General features: G+C 37.8%; 1 protein-coding gene across 1 annotated transcript in view; it reads right to left on the reverse strand.

Moving 5' to 3' along the window:
• TRPC6 (transient receptor potential cation channel subfamily C member 6) overlaps positions 1-18843 on the reverse strand; it is a 1017840-nt gene that overhangs the window by 413748 nt on the left and 585249 nt on the right. The window contains exon 4 of the mRNA XM_044072711.1: positions 2687-2851. Within this exon, the coding sequence (XP_043928646.1) occupies positions 2687-2851 (165 nt within the window). The remainder of the gene's footprint in view (positions 1-2686; positions 2852-18843) is intronic.

The following is an 18843-nucleotide window of genomic DNA, read 5'->3' on the forward strand; positions in this document are numbered from 1 at the left end:
ACACACACACACACACACACACACACACACACACACACACACACACACACACACACACACACAAACATTAACTGAAGTTACAAAAGTTGCCAATCTGTCTACCACAGGTTTTTGGGAAAAATGGAGTACCTGGAGAAAGCCAACACATGGACACAGGGAGGATATGTAGACTCCACACAGAATGTATCCTAACTAGAAGCCAAGCAGGTGGACCACTTGCTATGATAAAAAGACTACATACTGCAGCACTACTATCATCTACTAAGAGGCGATCTCTGCTTGACTTACAAAGCCATGTCTGACCTAGCTCTGTTAGAAATGTTACATCTAAGAAATCCCAATCCCTCCACACCACACACTCCAGAGACCTCAATTTCATTACCACAATCAACAAAACATGCTAGAGGGACAGGTCCATAACCCAGAGACTGTCCATGCTCTGGAATAGACTTCCTATACATGTCAAGCAGAGCACCTCACTGGACCTATTCAAGAGAAATCTTGATGAGTGGATGGAAAATAGAAAGTTCACCTCGGGGATCACTCCAGTGGCTCCACTTGATAGGGGCACTGGAAACTAATGGGTGGCATGATGCCAGGGCACTTCTATGGGCTAGGCTTGTAAAGGCTCCAGGGCCATTAGCCTAGTACACACCTATGATCTAGGCCACACTTTTTTTAATACAATATGCATCAAACAATCAGTTATGAAAATGTGCACAACAAAATGCTCTTTAATAACTTGGGTCTCTCCTTGCTTCTCTGTCTATGAAGTTTAAAGACATGGAACGTTGTCTTGGAAAAGTGTCCAGTAAAATGCATGAGGTCAGCATTGACAGTTTATTTTGCTGTTAGTATGTACTTCAGTCATAAAAGGCCCTTCTATACTCGGGTTCAAACAGTTTGACAGATGAAAAAGAGTTATTGGATGAAATGTTTGTTTGAGGGGAGTGACTGTGAAATGGCAGTCAAAAAACAGCTGTGATAAAATGTGTAAAAAATACTTGTGGCTTTTAATTGGTTTATTTGTGTTTTTTATCACAGAAACATTGGCATTTTTGTTTTGGGGGCCAGATTTAAGGAAGCTGATCAAGTAATGTCCATGTTTGTGATCGATGAGCAGTTGTATGAATGGGATATTCACTCTTAGTCAGTCACGTTTATTAAATTGGTTACATGGGTAGCAGCCAGTCAGATTAAAAAAAATGTCACCTTTCCATTTTATAATATGAGATTTTAAATCTTGAGTGGCCATTTCTTTTGGACGGGTTTTTCAATTTTGAAGCTATGAAACTATGCCATACTACAAAAAGCTGGGAAATCCATCCATGTTTCCACAAAGGCTGAACAGGTAAAACATAACTCTACCTCTGTGGGAATCTGAATGTTTCTAAAGGCTAGAGGCCAAGACAGACATATGAACCTAAACATTATAAAGATGGGAGAGGGATAATCCAAAACTAATTCTTGTATCTGTAACTTCATACTGGGAGTTACTATATGTTTATTTAGAAGACAAAATGAAACCTATTCTTTGATGACAGTACCCATCATTTTTAAAGAAAATACTGATTCCTATAGAAATGGAGGAGCTTCCTTAACTCACTAATAGCTGAATTTTTTTTATCGCTTCCTGAATAGCCAGAGTGACCCAGTGATTCTAAACTCTCTGTGCCATGGTCTTGTTATCTATCAGAATTATTGCTGAAATTGGAAACTGTATGAATCAGGCACACTTTAACTTGTAAAAATGTGAAGAATAAACTTTAACTAGACTCAATGAGTGCCTATGGGGTGCAGTATTTTAGAACCTCCTTATACTAAACATATTTTCATATATCCTATGTTCCCTCTCCATATTTTGCTTAGAAGAAAGAACAGGTGTCTAAAATCTGTCCTGCACCCATCTTTTGTTCTAAGCATGTAAAATGAATGCAGCTTTGCATTATGAGCTTCACTCACCTCCTCAGCTTGTCACCAGCTATTCTAAACTTGACATGGTTCTAGAGTAGTATAGAAGCCAACAAAATATGATTTGTCCTTGGGGCTTTGGTTTATGTTACTGTGCACCATATCGCTTAACTGTACAGATTTTCACAGAATGTCCAGATTTTGTCCCATACTTTTGTTGTGCTTCTCATAAAATTTTGTTTTTTTGGCAAATCAATGGCAAATCATTGGGGATTGAAGTCAGAAAATAATGAGAGATGTTTGAGTTACAGATTCAGAGTCTTCACAAACTTCATGCTGATGCAAAACCTTATATTCTATCAACTTCCTATGTTTGTAAGAGCAATATTTAAACATTGTCCCTATTTTTGGCATTTTCTCCCCATTATATATGGCTTTGTCCAGATTACTTGGTCTTAGAAGTTGAGAGGTATGTTATACATAAGTGCATTTACCTAGCACCCAATATTGTATTAAACCATGAAGTGTATTATTGTTTTTTTTTTTGCTTATATTAGAATAATAGAAAATAATATTTGCTTTTCTTTGAATGTTTGCAACTGATGACTGAGGCTGTAAGTAAAAATGATTAATAAAAGAAAGTAAATAAAATGCTTTCTTCTAAGGCATTCTTTATTAGGAATCATGAATTGCAAAGCAACATATTCTGATGTTTTTCATCAACTTGGATGAATATTTGCAGAGTTGCTAAACCATATAACAAGAAAAGTCTAACCTTGCTGCATGGTGCAATCCAGTAAATCATTGCAAGAAATGGTAGCCCCATGGCTACAGCAAGTACCACCAAAAACTTGACTGCAACAGGTTGCTGTCGTAATCCGGGAATGTTCTCATACCAGATGGAAAGAAGCTGCTGCTGGCAATTTGGGTGAGCTACAAACTGCAAAGAGACATACAAAAATACAAAAAAGCAAGTTTAATATTAATGATTAGATATTATCAATAGAGATTATAGATAATGTATCCTAGTTATCCAGTATTTTAAACAAAACTTTTTGTTTACAAATTCAGATTATTTTTGTCTTATTCTTTGAATGCAGTGCAGTGTTTCTTATTTCCTTATTTGCACAATTTATTAAAAAATACTTTTTAGTTCTTTCTGTTGTTTGACATACATGAAGTTTGTCTTAACTATGTTTAATATAGGCAAAATGATTTATTATTGTGTGTTTTTGATACTAATGATATCCCAATTAATCTTTATTGTAGAGCTCAAAAAATAAAAAAGTAAACATAAAAAAAATTAATACTTAATGGATTTCTGCTTTATTTCCCATTCTGTAGAGCTAGATGTTAGACTAAAGGATATCCTGTTGTCTAACACATAGTGCCAGATTCTGTAAAGTTTGCAGATTTCAGTGCATTCCGCCAATATAAGCACTAAATGTGCAGATAATGGTGGAATTTGTAAATATACCACAATTAACTCAGAATTCCTCAGCTTACAGGGGAGTATTGTAGTAGCAATGGCACACTAAACAAACCCACAAGTAATCTGTAATTAATAAGAAATTGTTATCAAAGCATGTTGTACATTAACAAAGTTATGGAAAGGTTATCACAATTCAAGCATCCCGATAGCCTTAAAAGTATATCTCTAACAGACTCTGTCCAGTAAGTTTAAGGACAACTATGGAATGTAACTGACGCCATTAAAAAAAAGAAAGAAAGAAAATGTTAACTATCCCAATCTAAGCTGAATTAAAAAAATGAATACAGGCAAAGAGCAATCGCTGCCACATCTCTACAGCTAACATTAGCTGACAATGGTTTCTGGACTTGTGTGTGGAACACAAGTAACTCACACACCCATGGAAAGTGGGAGATGGAAAAGAAGATGTGGGGTTATGGGTGAAGAACAGGGACATAATAGAAGGATATCTGAATAGGAAATTCTGAGGGGAAGTCAGAGGAGCATGGGCAATTTTATTTATTTATTTATTTTTTTGGGTAAAGGACCTTTTTTTTTTTTTTTTAAAGAATAGAAGGAAAGGTAAATACAGGAAAAGAAGAAAAGAAGGACATGACAGGTATACCCACATAACAAATCTCACAACACATGGTAGACAAAGGTTGGCTAAAAACATTAAGGAGAGGTAAGGTATACAGATGACACATTGCACATCATGGCCAATGGAAAGTTACCAAACAGGGTGGTTATGCATACCAGCCATGGAGAAATGCAGTAAAACATATCTACCTATGCACTATCATGGTACTGCATGTTGCAAACTGTGTGACAGTCATACCTGGATGTGTATGAGCAAGAGTAAATGTGTGTTGGAGGGCAAGAAATAAGGATCACAGTATAAGTTGGATAAATAAGCACATATCCAAGTAGTCTGTCAGCAGTGTCACAGAAAAGCAAATGCAGGTCTAACAATGTTAGAAAAATTCAGCAGAGGACAGAAGCAAACCTATAACCATGCATGTAAAATGCAAACAGCCAAGCACAGTGTCAATGACAAGTGCTACATAAAAGCAACAAAATAGCAGCTGAATACCCTACTAGGTGTACACATCCCAAGCCAATGTGTCATAGAATGCATATATGTTACACACATATCTTAGGTCAAAGGCAACACACAGGCATAGGTGTATATGTCTCACTGTCAGTGGACTAAATGGAGCGTACCAAAAAGCAAGGTTAATATACACACACACCAATAAAATACATGAATATTTACAAATATATAACATTACAGCCTAAAAAACATGTCAGGTTGTGCACATGGATTTCAACAATGTTCTAGGTAACACACAAGTATAATAATAAGGATGTATTGCAAGCAGCAGCCAGTGACATGTGTGTGTGTAGATGTCCTGCATCTGTAAACTGGTCATAGATTTGGCAGATGTTCACCATGTCAACTGGCCAATACATGGCAATGGTCAATAATTGCAGAAAAGGCAAACATCTTAAAAACATAATACAGAATTATGAAAGTGTAAGAGAGGTATCCAAACTGGGCATACATCAGGGAAAAGCAGGACAAGGTAAGTTGACACACTAAAAATGCATGTGTGCTATATAATCCAACCCAAAATATATTTAAGCCACTGGCAAATGTATGTCACATGGGCAGAAAGATTTCTGATGTCCACAGAAATGGCATTGTATAAATTACACATACACAGCAATGTGCAATCATGTAACATCAACATGCATAAGTAAGCAAGCTACAAATTTCCAGCACTTAGACATTACTGTTATGCAAATGTTGAATAAACAACCACAGGTATATGTCACGTACCATGCTTATTACTGAACAGAGGACACTGCTGTGAGCAGCATTACAGCACATTAGCAGTAAGCCAGTTAATACTCACATGTCAAAGGTGCAATTGTTTGTCACTATAGATCAGACTTCGTGCACAGACATGTACAATGAGTCAATTGTACAACTATTAGTGGAAGGTGTGAACATACATAGAAATTTAACATAGAGTAAACACAGTGTAATGTACTGCTACAGAATACATTACCTGTAATGTTGTATACACATTAATGCTACATTTGTGTTTAATGCAGTCAGAAAAGTAGGACTCCTCATAACTATAATATACCTGTATATAACACCTCAGGGTATCAACATTGCTGATACATGGAACACAACACCACATCGTGCAGTTGGGACATCATGGCAACTGTCATGAAAAACGCATGTGAAATAACATGTCATTGTGTTGCATACACATGATATGGCAATACACATTCCCGAACATACCACAGAGGTACAGCTGGATTATGGACATAATTACAAATTAATTTTTGCTGTACTAGCAGGTTAACTGCCACACTGCATGTACAGCTGAATGTGGGTCGAAAGTGAAATGTGTCAATGTGTGTCATGCAGACATTGCAACATAATTAAATATCACATGATGATAACTCATAAGCATATCAGTTACATGGTATGCATGCACAATACTGCATATGCAGTCCAGTCAACTATACGACAAACAGCATGTTGGTAGCATAATACAGTTGGAGCACACAGGCAATTTTTATTGACCAGAGGGAACAGGCTGATGGGGATGAGCCTCATGACTGATCTCCCAGGGTATCTCTCTGAAGAAATTGCGCATAGCCTGTGAAATATCCTGGAAGAATGTCCCCATCATGTCCCTCATCTGGGTACAGAACACATTGTTCACAACCTCATGGATCTCTTCCCAGTAATCATATCTGTTCTGATCCTGACATTGTCTCATCTGCGGTGCAGCAGACACAATGGTTTGAGTAGGTGCAGGTTGAGCATCCTCACCATCACTGTCATCATCACCACCACCATCACCATCATCTGTGAACTCTGGAAGTGGCCTTGTCTTCATCTGTCAAGATGAACTGCAAAACATGACAGAGATAAAAAGCAAATGTGTATCACACAGAACATCGCCATGAAGATCATAGCAGAAATGAATATGAAACTGATGTGCATATCTGCACTCTAACATACTTAATTAACATACCATCAACTGGTGACTTCTGAAAATACAAATATGAGACTGAAGGTGCAGTAACAAACATCAAACTTTTTTATTTAAAATATACATTAATTTTAAATGATACAAACATTAAAAATCAGCACAGTTTTAATCAACAGAATTGTTGCTGGTGAGTGGCTCATAATACATATAAAACATTTTCTATGTCATTGTATCTATAGTTATGGACATGACCAAAAAAACACAATAATGTCAGGGTGAATATATCCATCAATGTGAGCAGTACAAACAATGCTATGCAATGGCATGCATAACACAACTTAGCACTGCAGATCAGGACATCACCTGAACATTTGAATACTGGCCAGCATGAAGCATGATAACCATATGCAAATCAAGCACATGTAACATATCCTGATATTTGAATGGAAGCATGCCTGACAATGCCTCATACCACATTAACATAAATGAACTTTGAAAACCAAATAGCTTGTAATATGTCAACACATCACTATTATGGTGTCCTGTAATAATGCAGTCTGCCTCAGTAAACAGTTCATGTGAGTTTATAGAAGCAGGTCATTATTCCATTTCCTTTTCCCTTGCATGTTTTCACTGAGTAGTTATGTCTGTATCTGAATGTAAATGTGAGTTCAGCTGTAATTTATCACCCAATCCCAACTTGATATCCTTTAGGAAATACTCATTACCACATTCCGCACAACCATCACTAGTGAACATCTCTGCAGTGCAATTCTCAAGACAAAATACACTGCATCAGTGGGCCCCAATAACATCCAGGTATGCTTAGTACATAGTAAGAAACATGACTTCTCTGATCGACTTGAATCACTTTTCAGCTGTAGCCTACAGCCCGGTTTTGTGCGCAGATAATGGAAGATGGCTACAATAATTCTCATGAAAAAAGGATTTCAAAACATTGGTCAGGGAAAATACAGGCTCATAAGTCTGACTAGAAAATTGCGTAACCCCATATAAAGATTCATCGTGGACACGGTAAATTAGAGTATAGATAACATGCAAATGCTGCTCCATCACAGTTTGACTTTGTTAAATATAGGTCATGCCTATTAAATGTGGTGGACTTCATTGAGTGGCAAACAAGCAGTGAACGTGGCCAAGACTGTACACACATCTTAACTTGACCTGACCAAGCATTGTGATACGTTACCCAACTCAGGCAGTATAGACAAGTTGAGTAAATTCAGTATAAATACTTTTATCACCTGCTTGATGGGCAAATGGCTCATGGAGAGGACCTAAAAGGTCAAAAAAGGTGAGGCCATATCTACCAAGAGCTCATTCACTAGCATAGTCCCCCATGGCTCACTAAGGGGGTCACTACATTTTGGTATTAATTTGTCTCAAGTGGAAGCAAATGGTGAAGGTCTATGACTAACTAATTTTGCAGATGATTGCACGCTGGAGGATTCAATTGACTCCAATGCACACACTAGCATTCTTCTAGAAGGCCTACCTATGACAAATGATGGCAAAGACAAGGTCCTAAAATCAGTTGTAAAAATTGCATAATTTCACCCTTTGGAAAGTCAGCCATCATGGGTAATTAACATGTTGATAATATGACCACAACAGTCAAGGCAGTGGTCATGAATCTGTGTGCACGTGTATACAGTAGCCACACTGTGTAGCCACAGTGGTGAGAAAATCCTTTTGTGCTGCAGAAGTTATAAGTAAGGGCATGGAAGCTAGGTCCAAATAGATCATTATTACACTGTAGCCTGCCCATATCACAGCAATCATAGTGTACAATGCTCCCTTCATATATACCTGACTTGACATATGCAAACTCTACAACTATTTCAGAGTTTAAATAAACAAAGAATACAAGAAGTAACAAGCATGCCTTAAGCAAAGGTCCTTAAACACATTTCCTTCTACCCACTCTTATATACATTTCTGGTGGGGGAGTGACATCATGATTGGATTACATGGCATCCAAAAACACCCCAATTATAAATTTCTTGAATATTCATGAATCAAACATTAACAGAAATACAAAGTCTTAGCATCACAATTTTGTTTGTGGCTTAAACATAACATGCTGGGGATATAGATGTATGTCCTACAGACTGCACCTCCTATGAACAGGCTTGTAATCCATGTGTAGCTGATTTTGTATATCATACAATTAAAGTACAACATAGAATAATGTACAGTGATTTGTAATTTTACACAAGGACTGATACATATATCTATTATGGACAGTGGTACCTTATAAATGCCTGTCCCTCAATGTACTATTTGTAAACATGACACTAATATTCTTTTGTAAAAACTTGTATAGGCTTGCAAACACTCACTCAGGTCATTAACTTTGCAAAAATCTATGAATGTAAATCTACAGATTGTACTGTGTGCATGTAATGATTCATATGAACAGCCACCATGGACAAAGTGATATAACAATTTTGCTGCAACTGGGCAAGCCATATGACAAACATTTGAGTGGCAGCATGAAAATTGGCTGAATAATCATCAATATAATGAATACAATGGTAACAAATATTTTATATTTTCAGTCACCAAAGCATGTGACATATGACAATGCAATATATGCTGTACTAACAGTACTGTATGTGTACAACTGTATGCATTACATACCTATAATTAGTACCAGTCAGTAGCCTGAAAAATACAAACATCCTGCTGATGCTTGCTGATCATGAACCTCTTGCAAAGAAATGTCTATACTTACAAGTGTTAGCAAATCTAGGCTATAACTGTGTTTTAACAAAAACACCCAAGGTGTTGTAGACAGATGCAACTCCAGTGTCAAACTACAAACTACAAACAGCAGTGTACACAGTAACACCACAGACTCCTATTCCATTTACAGTTAGGCATGCCACTCACAACAGACCACTCGCTAGAAATCAGAACTGTAGATACAAATTCACCAAATGATGCATTGCACCAATAATCAAAGCACTAAAACACACATTCAGAACATCTATCTCCCCAAAGGTATTTACTAATCTAACAACCACAAAGACCTTTTTAAGCCTAGTCATGCAGTCTAAATCTCTGACAAGTTCTAATACCCTTACCAAATATAAGTATAACCCTAAAAGATAAACCATTTACAGGTTAACTACTTGCATTAGAAGCATATGTGCCATGTGTGACAGATGTACCAACCCAACTGTTATTTAGACTGTGGAGCACATTTAAAAAACTATATGCTAAAAAAATGGTTTAATGTTACATGTTATTGCAACATTTTTGGTTTGAATCTCAGTTTTAAGTATAGCTACAGTGTGATAATTTCACTTACCTTACTGATGCATGATGGGTATTCCTGCATTCTAAACAATATACTTGTTGTTGTTGTCTTTCGGCTTAATATACTTGTTAATGTGAAAAATACAGGCCTGCAACAAGGATCAGATATATTTAATTTCATAAAACAAAAAAGTAATTAACATACCTCTATCCCTCTGCTGCTCCTCAAGCCTGTGCATCCACTCTCTGTACAGAGAGTACTTCCTGGTCTGGACTTCATTGCCTGAAAAGAGAAACGAGCAATTATGAATAATGTACTCCTCAAATAACAGTGATATACATTTCTCAGAATATTTTCTAAATAATTTATTTCTTTAGAACATTAAGATAATCACCATGTACATTTTTCAAGGTTACATACAGATTTTAACCTCTTTGAACACAAATTGGAGAACACAAGCTACAAACCTACAATTACAATATACAGCAACATTCTAATCCTGATAGCTACCTGCCTAGCTAATCCATTTTATCTAAAAGCATGTTATGATATGTTTTATGACATCACCTGGATGAAAAATATTTAATTAATATGGATCCAGGCTTAGGATTTCAAAGAACATGTGCTAGTTAAGTGTTTGCAAAAATTACATTCATGTCAGCACTGTGTTCAGAAACATTAACAGTAATGGAGATCATCCATTTCCCAGACAGTGGGACAGTGTCATGCAGCACAGAGCTTCTGTGAACAGAAACCATACTTGTTGGTGTACATACAGGACCCAGTAAGGTATGTGTGAGGACCATAATATTCTTTGTCAAAGTGCACATCACTAGGAAAATACATACATCTCCCCTGGTCTGCATTTCAGCTGTGTCTGCCCATCCCTCTTCCTCAAAAGATAAGGATGATGTTGTCCCTGAGCTGAATGTAATAATTAACAATAAAACAGAACTTGATAGCACTTTTAAAAATAATATCATATTGCCAAAAATATTTGTCAGGCATGTAACAGTCTGTAGCAAGCTTTACTAACCCTGCACTTAAAGAGATGCTGTTAACAGACCCTTATGGATTATGAACGTATTTTTAGGAATTTGACAAATAAGTGAGCTATAACCATGAACAAAATAAATGTTACTATGAATAAGTGAAATATGCTTCTCTAAAGAAATGTTATGGCCGAAGTAAATAGGGATAACAATTCCAGATAAGTTTTCCTTATGTGGATTGGGTCTCACAGTGTGCCAAAATATAGGCATGATGGCCTGTTTCCTTACAGGCCAAAATAACAGCTAGACCATGTTTTTTTTTTTAAAGAACTACTTCATTACTAACCCTGAAGTTAAAGAGCTGATATTTGCAGAGTGTTATGGATTAAGAGCATATTTGTATGAACTTAGTGACTAGCTCAGTTATTCGTAACCATGCACCAAATAAACATTAACATAAATAAGTAGAATATGCTTCTCTAAAGAAACGTTATGGGTGATGTAAACCAAGAAAACAATTTCAGGCATGTTTCCTTTATGTAGATGGGAACACATGACATGCCAAAATGTAGGCATGGTGGCCGGTTTCCTTACAGGCCACTAACAGGCAACAAATGTTTCATTGGCAAAATGGAAGTGCTGGTGTTTATTCAAATTCCTGTGGAGAATGGATGAATAGAGAAATTTCAAAAACTTATTGGACATTTTATTTCAAATGAATAACAGCTATCAACACACAACTGAAAACACACGCACACATATATATATATATATATATATATCTATATATATATATCTATATATATATATATATATATATATATATATATATATATATATATATATAAGCAGTCAGACAGGCATTCCTTTTGGCTTAAATAAAAGTGACTGTATTTAGAAAGTTTACTTTATTAGGAGGTATGAATTAAAGAAGTTATGTATGAGTTTTTATTCAGACATATGATGCTGCAGTAGGTAGTATTGTAGTATTATAATGGAAAACTACAAAATGTGCAGTCATCAGCAGGTTAGCCACTATAGGCGTCAGTGATGCACAGGGACAGTGAATGTGTTAAATGATGTCATTATATGTTATAAAACAAGTTCATAGTTATGTGCACTGTAAATATTATTAAAGGAATTAACAACATAAGGATGAAACCCACACTTATAAGGACAGCAGTTACTGAATCCACATAATTTTCCCCATGAGCGAAATGACACAATAGCTAGTTAATGATTATAAAAAAACTTCTACCTGATATATACGGGACACACAGACATCTTTAATTTTCATAGGAATGTTTGGGTATATATAGGAGAGTCACACTTACTGTCAGACTCCATGGGCTGTCTCCGCACTTCAGCAACACTCCAACGAAGCTTCTCTGTGTCACTCCATTGCAGGTCATCATAGCGGTGGTGAACCTGCACTCCGGTGCAGTAGATCCCTGTACATCTTCAGTGCTCCCTCGCAATCCAGTTCCAAATGTCTATCATCAAGAAGCTACTTGGCCTGGTTCTCATCTGATGATCCACTTCAGCTTACAAGGTCAGCATCTGGGTGGTCTCCTTCTCAGTCCAGTTGGATGAACAGACATATCTCAGCATCCTGGAAGTAGCCATCTCAATCCTCCAATGAATAATGTCGGATAAATACAAAAACAGAAAAATGCTCACTGAGGTCTCATTCAGTTCGCAGGTAGCAATGGTCTGATCTGCAAATGTATCAAAATCATTATTTGAAAGTGACACTGATGTCATGTAATCGGATTATTGGAAGATAATTGGCACACACCACAAATAGTACCATTTATCAGTACCTATTGAGTGTTTATGTACTGCACCTGGTTGTTAAGGTGCATGTAGACAATTTTCATGGAGGTGCACAAATATGATTCCAAAACTTAGAATTTTCATGAATCTCATTAATTATACATGATGCAAATGATACTTAAAGATGGGTACACATTGGGTGCACTAGTTTCTGTAATTCAGAGTGAGAGGTACATTGGCAAGTGGTAGCATTTCTGTTTTGGTGGCTATTACATCTGTTAAAGTTAGTCATTCTTAAAGGCACCTGTTTAGATTTATTTTGATCAAAAATGTGTGCTTTAACAGAAATTGCTGTAAATTACTGGACTGTCTGATTGACCCTTATGCATGCAGGTGTTATTTTAATTAACTGATTTAATTCCCATATGCAGTTGTATAAACAGATTTGCATTACAAATATGAACAATATATTAGGAAAGCTTTATAGATCATCAGAACTTCTTAATGGTAATTCCTTACACTCTGTGATGTAACCATATTTCTTCACTGATTTTTTTTTAAGCAAAGCTGGTATGTTTTTTTTCCTAATAGAGATATTTCTTCATTGATGCTTCTTAACAAAAGTCTTATCATTACTGGCTCAATATACAAAGGACACGAACTGATCCTGAGGTTTGACGATAGTTTCCATATGTTGTTCAGTTATTAGTTTGTGTAGAACTTTCATGTAAAATGTATTCAGACTCCTGTGACATAATGCTGTTGTCGTTAGATCTCCATTCAACATACATGTCATGTGAGGGGTTCTAATGCCAGAAACAGACTCTAAAGATATTACAAGTTATGTGTATTTTACAAATGTTATGTATGAAGGCTTTGTCATTACATTTTATATGTCACATTAATATTTGTCACAAACAGTATTTTACAGACTTTCACATTGCACATGAATGCGTACTGTTTATACTGAAATTTGCTGTCCACAGAATTATCTGCATAACTGGGCTCACACAGGAATATGATCATGTGCATATCACTGCCTTTCAAATGGCTAACTGTCCTAGGGGTGAACATTTCTCCCCACAGGAAAATGAAATCTGGCAAAATGGATGGAGACTCCTTGACTCCTGGCAATACAGTTTGGAAAAAAATGAATTCTGGAATGATCTCACCAACAAGGTAAATGTGGTTGGAAGTCACAAGAGATCCCATGATACCTGTAGATATGCTACTCAGACATGATCCTTTGTGCAGCTAACAGATGAAGATGATAAGAGAGAGTGATGAATGCCACTGGTTATGGACCACCATTGACCCCCTAAGGACATCACAGTATTTTTGCCCTCACTGCATACAGTGAGAGGGGAACAATGCATACTCCAGGGTGGGATAGAAGCTGGAAGCTTCAAGCCAAACATGTATGCCTTTCTATCCATGACATGGCTGAGTGTAGAGAAAAATCACTACATATTGCTGAAACACACATATTCATGTATTCTCATTTTAGATTTACAGCAGCATATTTGAGCCATGCACACAGATCCACATAAGGTGATGATGATGAACATGAGTTTAATAAAATGTATTCATACAAATGCAATACAGACACAACAGAACAAGCAACATGGGCAATGTCTGCATTAATATCCATAGATCCATCTACTTCTGGACAACTACAAGGAATGCAGGCGAGTGCCTCCATACAGTGTTACTGTGACCACTACCTGTTATTGCCTCAGCCACATTTCATGGCACTGCTGTTTACTGTCCCTAACATTGTACACTACAGATACATCGAGTGTGGGCTAAAACCATGCAGGTTTAACTTCAGACAGACCAGGTATGTCACTGCAACAGGTTCATAACTTGGATCAGTGCACAGCACATGTGATACATGATGTTAATGCCAATATTTTCAACACAGAGCCATCTGTCCTACAGGTGCAATGTCTATCACATGAGTATCTGCAGCCTCTATTACTGTGTTGCGTATGTGCTGCTGTCAGTATGGTTTTTGCTAAATGCATGAATGTGCTGTCTTTCTTTGTACTTTCCCACTGCAGGATCAACATTACAACCCGCAAACTTTCCACAACGGGACTCTGTCAGTGGTATGCTATTACCTATCCTTCGTACATGTCATTGCTGTAACTCCTGCTGATGTCCTCCATTAATACTGTGTACATCTTCCCATTCTTCGGCCAGACTGCATCAACCTCATCAACTGCACAGACAAGTGGTATGTCTATGTCAAATCTGTATGTTTTAACTATGTTCAAATGGTTAATGGTGGTAATGATGGGATCACTAATGCTAATTTTTTCCCTCTTCACAATACCATCTTCCCATGAGGAGTTGCCAGGTGTGTGTTTTGTTTGTATTCCTCACATATGTCATGTATGTTGACTTTGTAACCTAGTTGTATACTCCATATTATGTAGATTTTGTGAAACATGCATACAGAAGATCACAAGTAAAGTCATTATTTTCTTTAACATTACAGTGAGATATACATGTCATATGTCTTTGATGCAATCCTTCATGTGAATTAAGCACATTGTTCTGATCTGTGTCATCTGTCTCTTCTTTTAGCACATCAACTATCTGTATCATCCTCAGCTATCTGTATCATCCATCAGTCAATCCAGTGATCATGATGTGGGATCTGATGTATCTCTCCATGGTAGCATGGCCCTGGCACACAGGACATTAGCATGCTGACAGTCTATCCAAAATGTTGATAGTGATGTTGATGCAGCTGTAGACTCAGATGTGGAGGAAAACATGTCTAGCCATTCTGAGAATGATGGGACATTGGATGTTGAACTGGATGAGGCTGTCAAATGACAGACCCAAGCTGAGACGGCTGCTGATATTATCTGATATTATCAGTTTCCCACAACATCATGAAACAGGGCAGTTCAGTACACATTAGCATGCAGATGGTGTCTACTGCAATGCCCTGTAGACAGCATCTGCATGCTGATGTCCACTGCAATGCCCTGATTCAAGGCATTGCAATAGACATCAGCATGCAGATGGTGTGCATGGCCAGGTGTCAGAGGGTGTCCCCCTCTTGCTAAAGGCAAAAAGAATATTCCCAGCAACATCTTTGATTGGAAATCCATGCACTTGCTCATGCCACAGATCATGCTGCACACCAGCTACGTGTGATGCATGAAGGACAGGAGGGCAGACACTGTGAGGTAATAGTGGCATTGGGTGGTCAAAATGATAGTATGCTAGCTGTGGCATGATCAGTAGAAACCCTGGCCTCTACAGTATGACAGCAGTGCCATAGTACAAGCAGGGTTCTGCATGCTCTGACTGTGCTCAACCGATCTGAAATGGGGACTATGCAGGTGGGAAAACAAAGTGAAAGGAGGGCATGAATGTGCAGGAAGAGTGTAGGAAAGAACCACAGCTATCCATTTCTGCAATAGCAAAACCTGATAATATATGAACAATATTAGCTTTATTTGGATTGTCACCACCAGAGAGAGAGGTGACCACAACACAATCATGTTGTATAGCCAATTGAACCAACTCAAGGGTTTCATGAAAACTTGTGTAAAATGGAGAGCTATGTATGGGATGATATTTTTTGTGGGGAGCAGGTGACCTTTTTTTCTTTTTGGCAGAGAGAGAGAGAAAGAGAGAGAGGAATGTTGGGGTAGGGACCTAGCTATGTGTTGGTAAGGTAAGGTGGGTAGGTGAGGAAGCAATGGAAGACTGACAAGACATACAGATGAAACACATGGATGGTGAAGGGCACAAGAGGGGAGTGAGCACCATGGCTAGTGAGGGGGAGGACAGCAAGAGCCCATTGTGTTTGGAGACAGTGAGAATCGAGTCCGCAACCACTGAGCTGTCATCATTGTCACTTTACTGCACCAATAGCTTTACTGTCTGACATCTGTGTCTCCTTGTATTATTCAGAACAATGATGGAGAGCAGTGTCTCTACCTGGCATAGCCATGCAGCAAGTGTGTGGCACACAATCCTACATATCAATCCTGGCAGTTTATCAAGGGTGATAAAATCACCACCTTTGCCAGTGCTCCCAGAAGGAACCACTGACCTATCCTACGTGGCAGAACTACCTAAGGGCCCAAGTAATGCAGGGGCAGTAGAGGGGATGCTTGTAGGTTGTGTCCCTGACATGCTAGGACGTGGTGCCATTACCAGTGGACAGGGGCCAGGTGGCTCATGGCACAGGCCTATCACACTGTGCTGTGGAAAAAAGGAAAAAAAAACATAAGGAGTGGGGAGAGAGAAAAAAAGGGAGAACATTAGCAACATCATCAGTGACTTGCAAAGCAGTTATTTCACTCTAATGTTACATTTACTATAAACAGTACAAACTGTAAGCAAACTTTTTTATAATGTTCTGAATACCCATTTGATAACAGATGTACACAATAGTACAGATTTCAGCCAGCAATCCTTGATTTGCGCAATTATTGCCCATATGCAGGCTACAGTTCTAATTACATTTTCCAGCAGGCCATTCTGCCATTGCTAGAGAGGTCTGCAGTTACAGAGCAATACTGATGAAAACATAACAGTACTTGTTCATTTGGTAATTGTGGGGTTTGAACCCACAGCTGCTGACTACTCTCTACTACCATAGTATTCTGTAGTCCCAGAGAGTACTGCATGCATACTTTTCTTTTACAGTTGCGAGATGTATGCTCTATTTTATACTACTGTATTCAGAGGCCTCAAACTTTTACAGCAATAAACATGGACAAAGTCATATGTAATAGGGGGCCAAAGTCTGAAAAATAGGGATGACTTTTGCATGCTTGCTCTTACAAACTTATTAAGTTCATACAGTAACAAGTTTGCAGTTGCATGGCTTTTCTGAAAGTTCTGGGGTTTAAATCTCACATGTCTGACATTATTTAGTGACATCACTCCTCAACCCTTATGCAATTACTTGATTGAAAACCACAATTATATCTGTAACTATACACATACTGGGCAATCTGTGGAAATCTGCACAGTTGACAGGTATTACATACCAACTAAGCCCATACCTCAGAACATTTACAGCCAAAAATGTGGACCAAGCAATAGATACTGGAGGTAAAAGTTGCACAAAGAGCAACACATTTTACATATTCTTCTACAAACCTAGAAAAGTGATACAATAACAAGCTTTGCATTAGCACAGGTGTTCTGAAAGATAAGAAGTATGAGGCACAAATGTCCTTTTCTGAATGCAGTCCACAATGAATTGGCTAAGATTTGCCAGACAAACACAATTTATGAGAAGCAAACCAAAATAAGATCTGAACATTTTGCAAAACCTGTACAGTTGAGAGATTTTACAAGCTGAGAGGTATTACAAAGCAGTCTAACTACTAATGCTACAATAACAGTATTGTTGTGATGCATGCATACCACATGCTGCTGGCATCCATGTCAATCGACTTTCATGGGCTGCAACATTCAGATCATAATCTGCCTCAGCTTTGGAAAAAAACAGAAACAAACAGAATACCATTATGAATACCAAGCCTGACAATATGCAGCTTTAAACTATTACAAGTAATGTCTGAAACTTACATATCTGTGGGGTGCAAACAGTCTGACATTCCTCGATCCAACAGCCATGGGTATCCCTCCTATTCATACTGAGGTCTTGGCAGTGGTTCCTACATTGTTCACCAGTGTGGGGGATACCAGTAGCACTGGTCAGAGCCCAGGCCAGACTATTCCATGCCTCTGTCCTTGATTGCAAGCCATGATAGTGCCTCTGCAGGAGCTGGGGCCCAATGTCATTCACTAGGAGTCCAACAAACATTTTGGACTCCTGGACAGTCCACCTTTGAGCCTTAAATCACAAACCCTCTCCAGAAACACCTTCCATGTGTGTCACAGAACAAGCCCAATGTAGAAGGATATTTTTGTGTCGATTGCAGATATCACGTTTACTCAGAGGGTGCACTTTTTGATTTGGCAACATTATAAAAAGCTGCACATCGCTTACCATTGCACAAAGGAGCTGCAAAGGGTACATCTTGTTTGTGTGATGGTAGGTGATGCAGGAGTTTGGTAAATAATCCAATTTCTATGTTATCTGACATACAGACAATTCTGCAACTGTGTTGGTCCAATGTGAAGGGCATGCCAAGCCACATAGCAGGAATATACTTGCCTGAACATAGTATGCATAATACCCACAGTCAAACGTTTGCTGTTAACTAGAAAATACATACATTAATAAATAATTACATAATTAACACAATATTACTGTATCAGTCCTAAGTCTAAAGTCAAATAAATATTGTATAAGCTACACTATTGAACCTGCTAAAAGTCAGAGTGGCTATAACGTGAATTGGGACATTAAAATTGAATTATATAGCTGTATTCACA

This window comes from Protopterus annectens, chromosome 5.part0 (assembly GCF_019279795.1).
Source record: "Protopterus annectens isolate FY-2018-M chromosome 5.part0, PAN1.0, whole genome shotgun sequence".
Lineage (NCBI taxonomy): Eukaryota > Metazoa > Chordata > Ceratodontiformes > Protopteridae > Protopterus > Protopterus annectens.